This window comes from Drosophila bipectinata, chromosome XL (genome assembly GCF_030179905.1).
Source record: "Drosophila bipectinata strain 14024-0381.07 chromosome XL, DbipHiC1v2, whole genome shotgun sequence".
NCBI classification, from domain to species: Eukaryota; Metazoa; Arthropoda; class Insecta; order Diptera; family Drosophilidae; genus Drosophila; species Drosophila bipectinata.
The window spans coordinates 13152054-13164877 of NC_091734.1; the positions used below are offsets into that span (position 1 = coordinate 13152054).

The 12824-nt window shown below is 45.0% G+C and overlaps 1 protein-coding gene across 2 annotated transcripts; it reads left to right on the plus strand.

Moving 5' to 3' along the window:
• Positions 1-72: 72 nt before the first annotated feature.
• Positions 73-12808, plus strand: svr (Carboxypeptidase D svr). Of its 2 annotated transcripts, none has more exons than XM_017239543.3 (9): positions 73-1094; positions 5116-5351; positions 5418-5897; positions 5971-6071; positions 7636-7753; positions 7815-9141; positions 10535-10758; positions 10819-12029; positions 12091-12808. In XM_017239543.3, the coding sequence occupies exons 1-9, from the start codon at positions 612-614 to the stop codon at positions 12270-12272; spliced, it is 4362 nt and encodes a 1453-aa protein (XP_017095032.2). In that variant the 5' UTR covers positions 73-611; the 3' UTR covers positions 12273-12808. The 2 variants fall into 2 exon arrangements, with proteins under 2 accessions (XP_017095032.2, XP_017095033.2); XM_017239544.3 differs by lacking the exon at positions 73-1094 and adding an exon at positions 3594-4338.
• The last annotated feature ends 16 nt before the right edge of the window (positions 12809-12824 follow it).

Consider the following 12824-nt stretch of genomic DNA (forward strand, 5'->3'; position numbering starts at 1 on the left):
TATCGATGACTCCTTTTAACACTAATTACCGTTACAACTCTGATCGCTAGCGATCGGATCTTATTCAGACGTTGTGCAACACTAGACCGTTGCGTTCGCGTAGTTCGTCACGAAATTTGTATTATTGAATTGTTTTTTTTTTATTTGCATTTTGCACCTGCATTCAATAATAGTGATCAAATATGTTTTGCCAGCAGGTGTTGTGCCAAGCTGCCAACGAGGCAAATGAAATGCACTAACGGTGAATAATAGAAAAACAGAACAATTTCGGCCCCCCACCCGTCTGTGTGTCAAAAATTTGTTTATTTGTGACGCCGCCGCGTTTGTGTGTGTGTGTGCGTGTCAACATTTGTGGCAAATTCGTATTAATTTCAAACCGAATCGGCGAAAGAAAGCGGAGCAACAAGTGTGTCTGCAACATATACCCTTCCCCTTTTAAAAACACCTCTCTCTCTCCTTTCTCCACTGCAATCAGTCCTCCCCTACCCTCTCCCGCTCTCTTTCTACCGTAGAGAGAGCGCGCGCCTGCGCCTTGTTCTCGTTTTTGTTGTTGTTGGTGTTGCTGTGTGCTTACGTGTCCGCGAAATCCGTAAAAAAAAAAAATCCGCAAAATGTTCGGATATTGGCTGACTTTGGTGGCTCTAGCCATTCTGGCCAATGGATCGCTCTCCTCGGCCGGGGAGTACTCCGAAAATGCCGAAGTTCAGGTGGTACAGGAAACGGAGGACTTCCTGGATAATCCCCACTACTTGAACAACGAGGAGATTGGTGAACTCTTCGATAAGATATCCAAGGATTATCCGGAAATCGCTCAGACCTACAGCATTGGCAACTCCATCAAGGGTCGACCCCTCAATGTCCTGGCCCTGAGTTCCCGCATTCCGGACTCCGTGAACGGTGATCTGCTCCGTCCCATGGTCAAGTTGGTGGCCAATATCCAAGGTGACGAGGCATTGGGCCGCCAAATGGTTCTCTACCTGGCCCAGTACCTGGCCGCTCACTACGACACCGACAACGAGGTCCAAAAGCTGCTCAACACCACGGATATTCATTTCCTGCCCACCTGTAATCCGGATGGCTTTGCCAAAGCCCAGGTGAGTCAAGATTCTTGGAAGAAAGCTCTCAACAGCTGTGGACGAAGAAAAAAGTGAATGTAAATGCCTTTCAATAATCAACTTTAAAGATTGAGAGATTAACTTTTCACTAATATATGTTTTAGGGAATAATCTAATCTTAAACTGGAACTAGAAATTCCAACTAAAATAGAACAAGAACTAGAAGAAAATATATAGTATGTTAACCTTTTACTAGTGCCATGATTCAGAATCTATCGCCCACATCTCTCTCTGTTTTTTCCCCCAACTCATCATCTCTCGCTCTAGCATTTATGGTATATATATATATGTATATATATTCCCATTCGATCCGCTGAGCTTTTGTTTTGAATCGTGTACGCTGGGCTTTTGTTTACCGCAGAATGGGAAAAATAGGAGGGGGGGCTTTGGAGGTAAGATCTGAACTGAACTCTCTACAAACTATATAGACATTCTCCTGGAAACCAGATCTCGAGCACCCCGATCGGAATGTTGACCCACTTAACAGCAGCTCTAGCAACGCGGTATGATCGCTCAATTAGCACTCAAGAGTCTAGAGTCTAGAGTATCTGGTGCATTTATGATTTTTATCCATACTTTGTATCTTTTTTTACCTTAATGGCCATTCAATGTCTTGGCCAAGTGGCACTTCCAGCTTGAAGATGTTCAAGTGGATAACTCTTAAAATATTATTTGTATATCTTTTAATCTTTGTAAACCTATTAGAATAGTAATTAATTATCAAATGAAAACATCTTTAAAAACAATTAAATGCAAAATAATTTATTGCAAGCTGTCTTAACTATGAAACTTGGTTCTATTTAATAATTCTATTTAATCATTCTCCCCCTTTTAATATATGACCTTGTTAATCCACCACTCTTTGGGCAATTCCTGGCTTAGATTAGATTAAAATGTTAGTAAACAATTTAGCAAGCCATTGAAAAAAAGGGTTACAATATTAAATAAATTAAAACCTTAAGTAATTGTTTAAAAAATATTTAAAATATGTTTTTAGAGTCTTTATTTTATTGTTTTCTTGATAAACTTTTTTTTTAAGAATTTCGAGTCATTTTTTATGGTGTATGGGGTTAGTGGTGACAGTTTTATGGCCTCCCCCTCGTCCAATAATCGGGTGATAAAGTAAACACTGTTAGTCGCTCCGCTAAGCTTGACGGCTGACGTCATTATTTCGCAATTGAAACAGGGAGGGAGGGCATTTGGGGTGGTGTTGCAGCTTGTAGTTGATGGTAGTTTGTAGCGAAAAATAGCAATTACCTTGCAAGAAACTGGTTAGATGTCACAACAACAAGTAACCTCATGCCTCATGCCTTTTCTTATACATATTTTTTATTTTTTTCTCTTTAACATTTTTAATGTTTCTTGATTTGATTTTATTTTGTTGCAATTGAGACACTTTATTTGCAACCGGTTTGTAGTTGTTGTTGTAATTGACTGCAAAAAAGTTTGCCAATTTCCGCTGCATTTGCGCGCGTTGACAGTATTTTTTATTCCATTTTTATAGCCCCCCCCCCCCCCCGTGTGGCAGCTGTGCGGTTAAGATGATAATACAATTCATTGGGGTATCAATGCAAGACGTGTTAAGTTCCCTAAAGCATTGATTTTTTAATATTTTTGTCTTTACTTTGTATATAAAGTAAGGAATTTCTAGAATCTCAATGTTTCATTTTATATAAATATTAAATAATGATAGGGTATTAAGGATTCGCTATTGTCTCTCCGCAATTTCTCAAGGAAGTGCATTACTCCTTTGCCAGCACACCCCTCTCTTCGGCTGGCGCTCGCTCTCTCTCTCTCTGTTTACGCAGATCAGCTTTCCAATCGGACTATCCAATTGTAACGGGAAGGAGAGTGGGAAGTGAGTAAGTGGAGTGGGAGAGCGTGGAAATGCCCATATGCTCTTATATTGATAAGGCAAGGCGGGCAGGCAGGCAAGACCTTGTCGCTAATTTCATAGCATTTGCTTATCGATAACGGTAACCCCTCTCTCTCGCTGCTGACGCTCTTCATCACTGTTGTTTGGGGGTGGTGGGGGTGGTAGAACCCACGCAAACTGACACTGTGACGTCACAACGAGTGCGTGGGAGTGAAGGAGTTATCGATTTTGTTGTGCGTCTGTCGTCTCTCTGTTTCGCTAAAAATATCCTGTTGACGTGCGGGATGTCTCTCATCTCTCCCACACTCTCCCCATGCGCAGGCGCCCCACTTTTTGGGTCTGGCAACTCCGAGTCCCATCTATAATTGTGGCCATTAAAAGTGCTTAAATAAACCATTAATCGGCTGTAAGAGTGTTTTTTTGGAGACAAAACAAAGCTTTCCCCCAAGCAATAGAGTGTGATTTTTTTTTTTGTGTTAAAGCTAGTGCGCCTCCAGTAATTTCCCTACAATTAGCGCCTATTTTTTTTTTGTTGCTTTATATAGTGTTGTTTTGGTTGTTTCGTGTGAGTTCGTACTCTCCGGCAAAATTGTGACTCTCTGAGCAGAGCAGAGGCGGGCAGCCGCGACGCCGACTGAGACGGGACGGCAGCGCTTAAGGCCAATCAACGCAGCAAATTTTCAAACAGTTGATTTTTCGAGGCTGAGCTGCAACGACGACGGACGACATCCCCAGACGGTAGACAACAGATATCATCAGAGGGCAGCCATCAGCCTCCTCCCACCCGCCCCGCTGAGAGGAGACACAATCAGTGGCACCTCCGAACATAACTGTATCTGTAGAGCGTCACGCCGCCGTTCAATTTGCACACCAGTGATAAACGAACACGAGAGCTCCATTCCAATTCCGAGCTCCAAGATGATGGGCCTTTGGTTCATTCTCCTATTCGCGTCAATGGCCCAAGGCTATACCATCAAGGAGGAGGAGGGTTTCCTTCAGAATCCACACTACTCCAGCCAGGAGCAGTTGGAGGATTTGTTCGCCGGACTGGAAAAGGCCTATCCCGAGCAGGCAAAGGTCCATTATCTGGGACGTTCCTTGGAGGGCAGGAGCCTGTTGGCACTGCAGATCTCGAGGAATACGCGGGAAAGGAATCTGTTGACACCGCCGGTGAAGTATATCGCCAATATGCACGGCGATGAGACGGTGGGCAGGCAGCTGTTGGTATATTTGGCGCAATATCTGCTCCTGAACTTCGATCGGGTGACGGATGTGGGCAGGCTGGTGAACAGCACGGATATCTATCTGGTGCCCACCATGAATCCAGATGGCTATGCCCTCTCCCAGGTAAAGTTGCCTTGGTCACCTGTTGGGTTATTTTTTTGGGGAAAAATCAATAGTTGTTGACGTAGGCGTGTATGAGGGTTACTTTCGGTTGGTATTTGTGGCACTTGCCACTCTTATCTCTCCCTACAAGACCACCCCACCCCCTTCACCCCTTTTAAAATTTAGTTCTGATTAAAAACATTAGTATTTAAATTCTGAGAAATCTGAGAAATAGTCTCTATATATATTCACTGAAACTGATTCATCAGAAAAAATATATATGTATGTATATATTTTTGAATTTCTTTCGAAAGGTGGTACATCCCATTAAGTTCCTTTATGTTTGAAAAGTGAATCACTTTGGAGGATGACTAGCAATCCAGATCCAGATCTCGATCCGGTAGCGTGATCATGGCTATAATTACTCTTCCCCGATGACATGATCCATTTAATTCTGGTGGCCCTTTGATGGTGTTATTCCATGGTTATGCAATTGGTTCTATTATTTCAGAGCTTCTGTTGGGTTTTCTGTTCGCTTCATTACCCCCAATATATGTAACTACATATATCCATTGAATATCCATTAAAGAGGGCCAAAATAGGCCTTTCTCTGGCGTTATTTCGTTATGGTGTAATCACACATTACCGTTGACACCTGACTGCCATGCTAAATGGCCAATTCCGGTCAGGAGTGACCTGCATGCCAATCAGCCCATGACAGAAGAGAAACTTTATCTGAAAACTTGTTTTTTTTTTAAACATATGTAGTAAATTTCCTCTATATATATATCATTCCAGGAGGGCAGCTGCGAGTCTCTTCCGAACTATGTGGGTCGCGGAAATGCCGCCGGCGTGGACTTGAATCGCGACTTTCCGGATCGTTTGGAACAGGCCTATGTCCAGCATTATCGGGCCCAATCCCGCCAGCCGGAAACAGCGGCCCTGGCCAACTGGATTTTGAGTAAACCCTTCGTCCTCTCGGCCAACTTCCATGGAGGAGCCGTCGTGGCCAGCTATCCCTACGATAACTCAGTGTAGGTTTCCTTAAATCTCAAATCCCTAAACTAGTCTGTTTAACTAATAGTTTGTATACTTTGTAGATCCCACAACGAGTGCTGTGTGGAGAGCCTTACTCCCGATGATAAGGTCTTCAAGCAGCTGGCCCTCACCTACTCCGATAATCATCCCATTATGCGACGCGGCAAAAACTGCAACGACAGCTTCTCTCGGGGCATCACCAATGGCGCCAACTGGTATGAGCTATCCGGCGGAATGCAGGACTTTAATTACGCCTTCAGCAACTGCTTCGAGCTGACCATTGAGCTCTCCTGCTGCAAGTTCCCGGCGGCCAGTACTCTGCCCCAGGAGTGGCGCACCAACAAGGCATCGCTGCTGCAGCTGCTCCGGCAGGCGCACATCGGCATCAAGGGTCTGGTGTTGGATGTCAGTGGCCTGCCCATTGCCGGTGCTGAGGTCTATGTGGCCGGATTGGAGGATAAGCCGATAAGGACCACCAAGCGAGGCGAATACTGGCGTCTTTTGACTCCCGGTTTCTACAAGGTCCATGCTTCGGCTTTTGGGTGGGTTCTTTAGATCATTTTTTATTTTGAAAAATCTTTAAATTTAAATGTATTTTTTTTTTAATTTATTTAGTTACCAGCCTAGTGCCGCTCAGGAGATTCGAGTTACCAACGACAACCAGGAGGCACTGCGCCTGGACTTTAAACTGGCGCCCGTCGAGGCAAACTTTGATGGTATTTCCAGTTTTCACAATCCCTATTATTTCTAAAGAGGATTGAGGCTGCCGGATGGCCCCGAAACCAAATTAATGAACAAAAATGAAAAAATTATAAAAAAAACATTACCACATTATATATATGTATATGTATATGTATATGCTGCAGCTAATCCAGCTAGAGAATCCACATAGCCATGTCATGAACTGCACTTTAGTTAGCCTGCTCCTGCTCACACCGCACATCCTCTGTACTATATATATCTACTATATCTATCTTAATTCTTGTATATGTTTATAACCTTCATTTCCCCTTTCCCCCAAGCAGCATGTTCATTTATTTTAAATTTTTTTTATTTTAGTTTTAATTTGTGTTTCATTTTTCATTTGGAATCTCTCTTATTTTTTTTTTTTAAACCTTGTTTTTGGATATTTTTTTTTGTGTTTAAGTTTAGCTCTCTCATTTACCCCCTTAGCATCGCTATATATCTCACTCTGATTTGTACATAAAGAGATTTAAAAAATAACAACATGAACGGATGATCAAGAAATAGTAACAAAACCATTAAAAAAACAATAATCGAATAAGCGAATTGTACTTAGGAACTTGTAAAGAACAATGACCTCCGAAAGAAAAAAAATATATATACAAAACGAATGACAAAACCGCAACCATAAGAGAAAGTATCTAGTTATCACTAACCTTATCAGTAGCGATATAGAAACATATAGATAGTCCTATCCAGATACCCATCAGATGTCCCGAATAATTATTAGCAACTATCTATATCTATATCTGTATCTGACACGATCCAATAAGGAAGTCGAGTGTTGAGGGGAATAAAATTTATAATTTCCCTTGGTGCGTTTTATTTTCATCTTGGTATCATCATGGTATTCATTATTAATATTAATTTTTTATTTAATTTTTATTTATTTATTTTTTTTTTATCTTAATGCTTGTTTTTATTCTTAGTTTCCTTTGCCGGCCTCATCTATCTGTATATATCCTTTGCCTTACGAACCTGTGAGATTTGGGGGCGTGTCTGAGTCTTATCACAATATTTTACAAAAAATATATATATTAATATATATATATATATTTATATTCCACTGAGTACCTAAAAAAACAAAAACAACTACTAACAAAGAGCGTGTGTGCCAAAAAAACTAAAAAAAAAAAACGTTACAATTTTAGATTTATATTTAAAAGTACATATATGTATGTATGTGGGTATGTCCTGGCATACAAGGATCAAGATCATTTTCTTTGGACTTTTGGATTTTATCTCGAAAATAAATGTGTCAACTTATTACGTAAAAAATATATAAAAAATAAATAAATGAAATCAAAATTATATTCGCATTCGCATCTGCTTGTGCTTGTGGCTCGGCTGCTCTCTTAGATTCTCCGCTCTGCTCTAGCTCTCTAATCCTAGGAATTATCCTGCTAATCCTAACCCCACATCACTGGCACATCCGGCATGCACACACCCACACCCACTCACACTCACTCTTACACTTACACTCCAACATGTTGCTCAACCATTTCCGTTTCCGCTCTCCATTCCATTTCCGTGCAGGCAACTTCCGGAAGGTGAAGGTGGAGCGCTCGGAACCGCCAGAGAAGCGCAAGGAGCAGTTCAATGGATTCCTCACCAAAACCCCCATCGAACACCACAACTTTACGGCCATGGAGAGGTTCGACCATCCCCCTGGAATCCTCTCCAGAATAATGTATTCAAAAACTTACCTTTTCCAGCTTCCTCAAGGACATCGCCGCCAGTTATCCGACACTCACCCGCCTCTACAGCATCGGCAAGAGTGTCCAGAACCGAGATCTGTGGGTGATGGAGATCTTCGCCACTCCCGGCAGCCATGTGCCTGGAGTTCCCGAGTTCAAGTACGTGGCCAATATGCATGGCAACGAGGTGGTCGGCAAGGAGATGCTTCTGCTGCTCACCAAGTACCTGGTGGAGCGGTACGGCAACGATGATCGGGTTACCCGGATGGTGAACAACACCAGGATGCACTTCCTCTACAGCATGAATCCCGACGGATATGAGATATCCAAGGAGGGCGATCGCACCAGCGGCATAGGTCGCGCCAATGCCAATGGCGTGGACTTGAATCGCAACTTTCCGGATCAGTATGGCACGGATCGATTCAACAAGGTGACGGAGCCCGAGGTGGCGGCCCTCATGAACTGGACCCTGTCGCTGCCGTTCGTCCTCTCCGCCAATCTCCATGGGGGCTCTCTGGTGGCCAACTATCCGTACGACGATAACGAGAATGATTTCAATGATCCGTTCATGCGGCTCCGGAACTCCAGCATTAACGGTCGCAAAGCCAATCCCACGGAGGACAACGCCCTGTTCCGGCACCTGGCCACCGTCTATGCCAAGGCCCATCCGACCATGGCCCTGGGCCAGCCATGTGAGCTCTTCAAGAACGAGTTCTTCGCCGAGGGCATCACGAACGGAGCCCAGTGGTACAGTGTCACCGGCGGGATGCAGGACTGGAACTATGTGCGTGCCGGCTGCCTGGAGCTGACCATCGAAATGGGCTGCGACAAGTTCCCGATGGCCAGTGAGCTGCCCAAGTACTGGTCCGACAATCGCGAGCCCATGCTGCAGTTCATCGAGCAGGTGCATCATGGCATCCGCGGCTTCGTGCACAGCTCCATTGGCACGCCGATTGCCGGCGCTGTGGTGCGCCTGGACGGAGGCAATCACTCGACCTACAGCCACACCTTCGGTGACTACTGGAAACTGGCCCTGCCGGGTCAGCACAACATCACTGTTCTCGGCGACAACTACGCGCCGATCCGGGTGGAGGTAGAGGTGCCCCAGGAGGAGCCCTTCGAGATGCGCCTGGACGTCACCCTCATGGCCGACGATCCACAGCACTGGGCCTCGGCCAATGACTTCCGCATCATCGAGAATGTGGTCAATACGCGCTACCACACCAATCCGGAGCTGCGCGCCCGCCTGGCGGAGCTGGAGAACCAAAATGGCCAGATAGCCAGCTTCGGTTACGCCGACAACGAGTTTAGCCGATTCTTCAATTACCTCAAGATAACTTCTGATGTGAGTTCCCCATCATTTAAGATATCCTGGTCAAGAATCGGATGGAAACTGGGAGAGATGCAGGGACTATTGCAGGGCATGAAGGAGTTAGGAAAAGGGGGTTCCATTAGAATAAGAGGGAAAAAATCTGAAAAATATTTGATTGCTAGATTTTGATGCAGAATGATGAAGAATCGATATAGAAATCGTTTAAGGTACTCCGCTTGAGAATCGGATCAGAATTGGGGAAGATATATACATCGCCGTTGGCCATATGGGGGAAATCGACATTTTCAAGGGGTCCCATCAGGAAAAATGGAAAAAAATCTGAAAAATATTGTGTGTCAGGATTTCGGTGCAGAATGATGGAGAATCGATATAGAAATCGTTTAAGGTACTCCGCTTGAGAATCGGATCAGAATTGGGGAAGATATATACATCGCCGTTGGCCATATGGGGGAAATCGAAATTTTCAAGGGGTCCCATCAGGAAAAATGGACAACAAATCTGAAAAATATTTTGTTGCTAGATTTTGATGCAGAATGATGGAGAATCGATATAGAAATCGTTTAAGGTACTCCGCTTGAGAATCGGATCAGAATTGAGGAAGATATAGACATCGCCGTGGGCCATATGGGGGAAATCTGAATTTTCAAGGGGTCCCTTTAGAAAAAATGGACAAAAAATCTGAAAAATATTTTGTGTCAGGATTTTGATGCAGAACGATTGGAAATCGATATAGAAATCGTTTAAGGTACTCCGCTTGAGAATCGGATCAGAATTGGGGAAGATATAGACATCGCCGTGGGCCATATGGGGGAAATCTGCATTTTCAAGGGGTCCCTTTAGGAAAAATGGACAAAAAATCTGAAAAATATTTTCTTGCTAGATTTTGATGCAGAATGATGGGAAATCGATATAGAAATCGTTTAAGGTATTCCGCTTGAGAATCGGATCAGAATTGAGGAAGATATAGACATCGCCGTGGGCCATATGGGGGAAATCTGAATTTTCAAGGGGTCCCTTTAGGAAAAATGGACAAAAAATCTGAAAAATATTTTGTTGCTAGATTTTGATGCAGAATGATGGGAAATCGATATAGAAATCGTTTAAGGTACTCCGCTAGCGAATCGGATCAGAATTGGGGAAGATATAGACATCGCCGTGGGCCATATGGGGGAAACCGACATTTTCAAGGGGTCCCTTTAGGAAAAATGGACAAAAAATCTGAAAAATATGTTGTTGCTAGATTTTGATGCAGAATGATGGGAAATCGATATAGAAATCGTTTAAGGTACTCCGCTTGAGAATCGGATAAGAATTGGGGAAGATATAGACATCGCCGTGGGTCACATACCTTGATACCATCACTAGTGCCTACTAATCTTTGATTTTGGTTTCATATCCTTCACAGATCGGAGAACCTGAGGAACAGAAATACAAGCTGCTGGTGGTGAGCTCCCTCTTCGATACCTTGGCTCCCCTTGGCAGGGAGCTGGTACTTAACCTGGTGCGCCACCTGCTCGAGGGCTACAAGGTGCAGGATCACTCCGTGGTGCAACTCCTGAAGCGCAGTGTCATCTACTTCCTGCCGCAGACCCAAAAGTTCCCGGCTGTCTTCGACATGTACAACTACAAGTGAGTCTTCCCTACGCCATGTAGTGTCCATAACTCCAAACTAATCCATGATTCCTATAGCACCTCCATTTGCGATCCTGTGATGGGCGATGAGCTGGCCGAACGCATCCTGAGTCCCGAGACGGAGCAGAGCAAGGACATGTTCCTGCAATTCCTGCGCAGCGAACGCTTCGATCTGATGCTCACCTTCGGAGCAGGTAGCTCGGAACTGGTCTATCCCAAAGGTGACTCCATACTGGAGAAGTTCGCCCATGGAATGCAGAAGACGGAGTTCAGCTACTCGCCCCTGCACTGCAGCCCCTCCTCCACGAGGGACCAGCATCGGGAGACCACCAAGCGACTGACCAACTTTATGTACCGGATGTACAACCTTCCGATGTATACGCTGGGCATATCCTGCTGCCGGATGCCGAGCCACAAGCAGATTGCCTCCGTGTGGCGCAAGAATATCGACAAAATCAAGAACTTTTTGGCTTTGGTGCAGACAGGAGTCAGTGGTGTGGTCCAGAACGACAAGGGGCAGCCGCTGCGGGAGGCCTCCGTCCGGCTGCTGGAGCATCAGCGGTTCTACAACGTCACACGGAACGAGGCCCGCTTCCAGCTGATGCTGCCGCACGGCATCTACGGCGTGGAGGTGTCCGCCCCCAACTACGAGTCGCAAATGCTGAAAGTGGACATCCAAGATGGTCAGATCACTGACTTGGGCACCATACACCTGCACACCTTCAACGTGATCCGTGGCGAGGTGCTGGAGCTGCCGAACAAGTCCACAACGGACAAGGGAACCACCAGTGTCGAGGGTGTGGTGCTGGACGAGAGCAACCATCCGGTGAGGAATGCCAAGGTGTCGGTGGTGGGACAGGCCCAGTTGCGCAACTTCACCAACCGCATGGGGGAATATCGGTTGACGGCTGTGCCGCTGGGAACCATTACCCTGAAGGTGGAGGCACCCCGCCACCTGGAGGCCACCCGGCAGATGCACTTGTACGCCGGCAGTTCGGCTGCCGAGCATGTGGTATTCCATCTGAAGGTCAACGAGCACATCTTCGGGCTGCCCCGCTTCCTGTTCATCCTGATCGCCAGCATCCTGATCATTATCGGTGTGGTGGTGTGCGTCCTGTGTGCCCAGTTCTGGTTCTATCGTCGCCATCGTGGCAACAAGCCGTACTACAACTTCTCGCTGTTGCCGCAAAAGGGTCGGGAGCAGTTCGATCTGGACGACGAGGCGGGCGACGATGGCGAAACGGAGCTCTTCCGGTCGCCCATCAAGCGTGAGTTTGCTGAAATTTTTAAGAGAGCTAGTTAATTAATGGTATTATATATTTTTAAAAGGTGGCATGACCATTCAGCCCTACTTCGATGAGGAGCAACTGGAGCGCATCTTGCACACGGACGACGAGGAGGACGAGGATGGGCCGCGCATGGAACCGGAACCGGAGGACGATGTGGTCGATGATGAAAGTGGCGATGAGATCGTGATGCTGCACAATCATGGCAACAGGCGACGTCACTAGAGGATCCCCAGAACCACAACAAAAACAACAAAAACCACTGCAACACAACATAACTGTGATTCGAAACGTTTTCAAGAGAAGATACCAGCGTCCTGCTCCTCTAGGATTTTTTTTTTATTTAATTCCTTATATATTTTTTGTTTTATTTAAAAGCATTTGTAACTTAATTTGATTTAGAACCGGCGCCTAATGTTAGTAGATTATTGGAAAGCTTGCAGCTGGATATAGAAATGCATCACAATCGTCAGCTTTAAATAGAAAATGTTGTGCCCCAGGATCCAGACCCTAGGACCCAAAAATCCCCCCCAGAAACCTCGGCGAATCTCTTCCAAAAGCTTCTGTCCAGCCAAGAGAACTCTATAGGCATTAATAATCATAAACGTAAAACCTAACTTAAGACTGAGAAGAAGGCATCAGAAGAACCACAAAAAATTAGACACGAATCTAGAAAAATAGTTAATTGTACAAAGAGAGAAATATTTCAGACATTCCAAGCTGTACTTTTCCAAAAAAAAAAAAAAAAAAAAATTAATAAATCGAAATCTAGCCAAG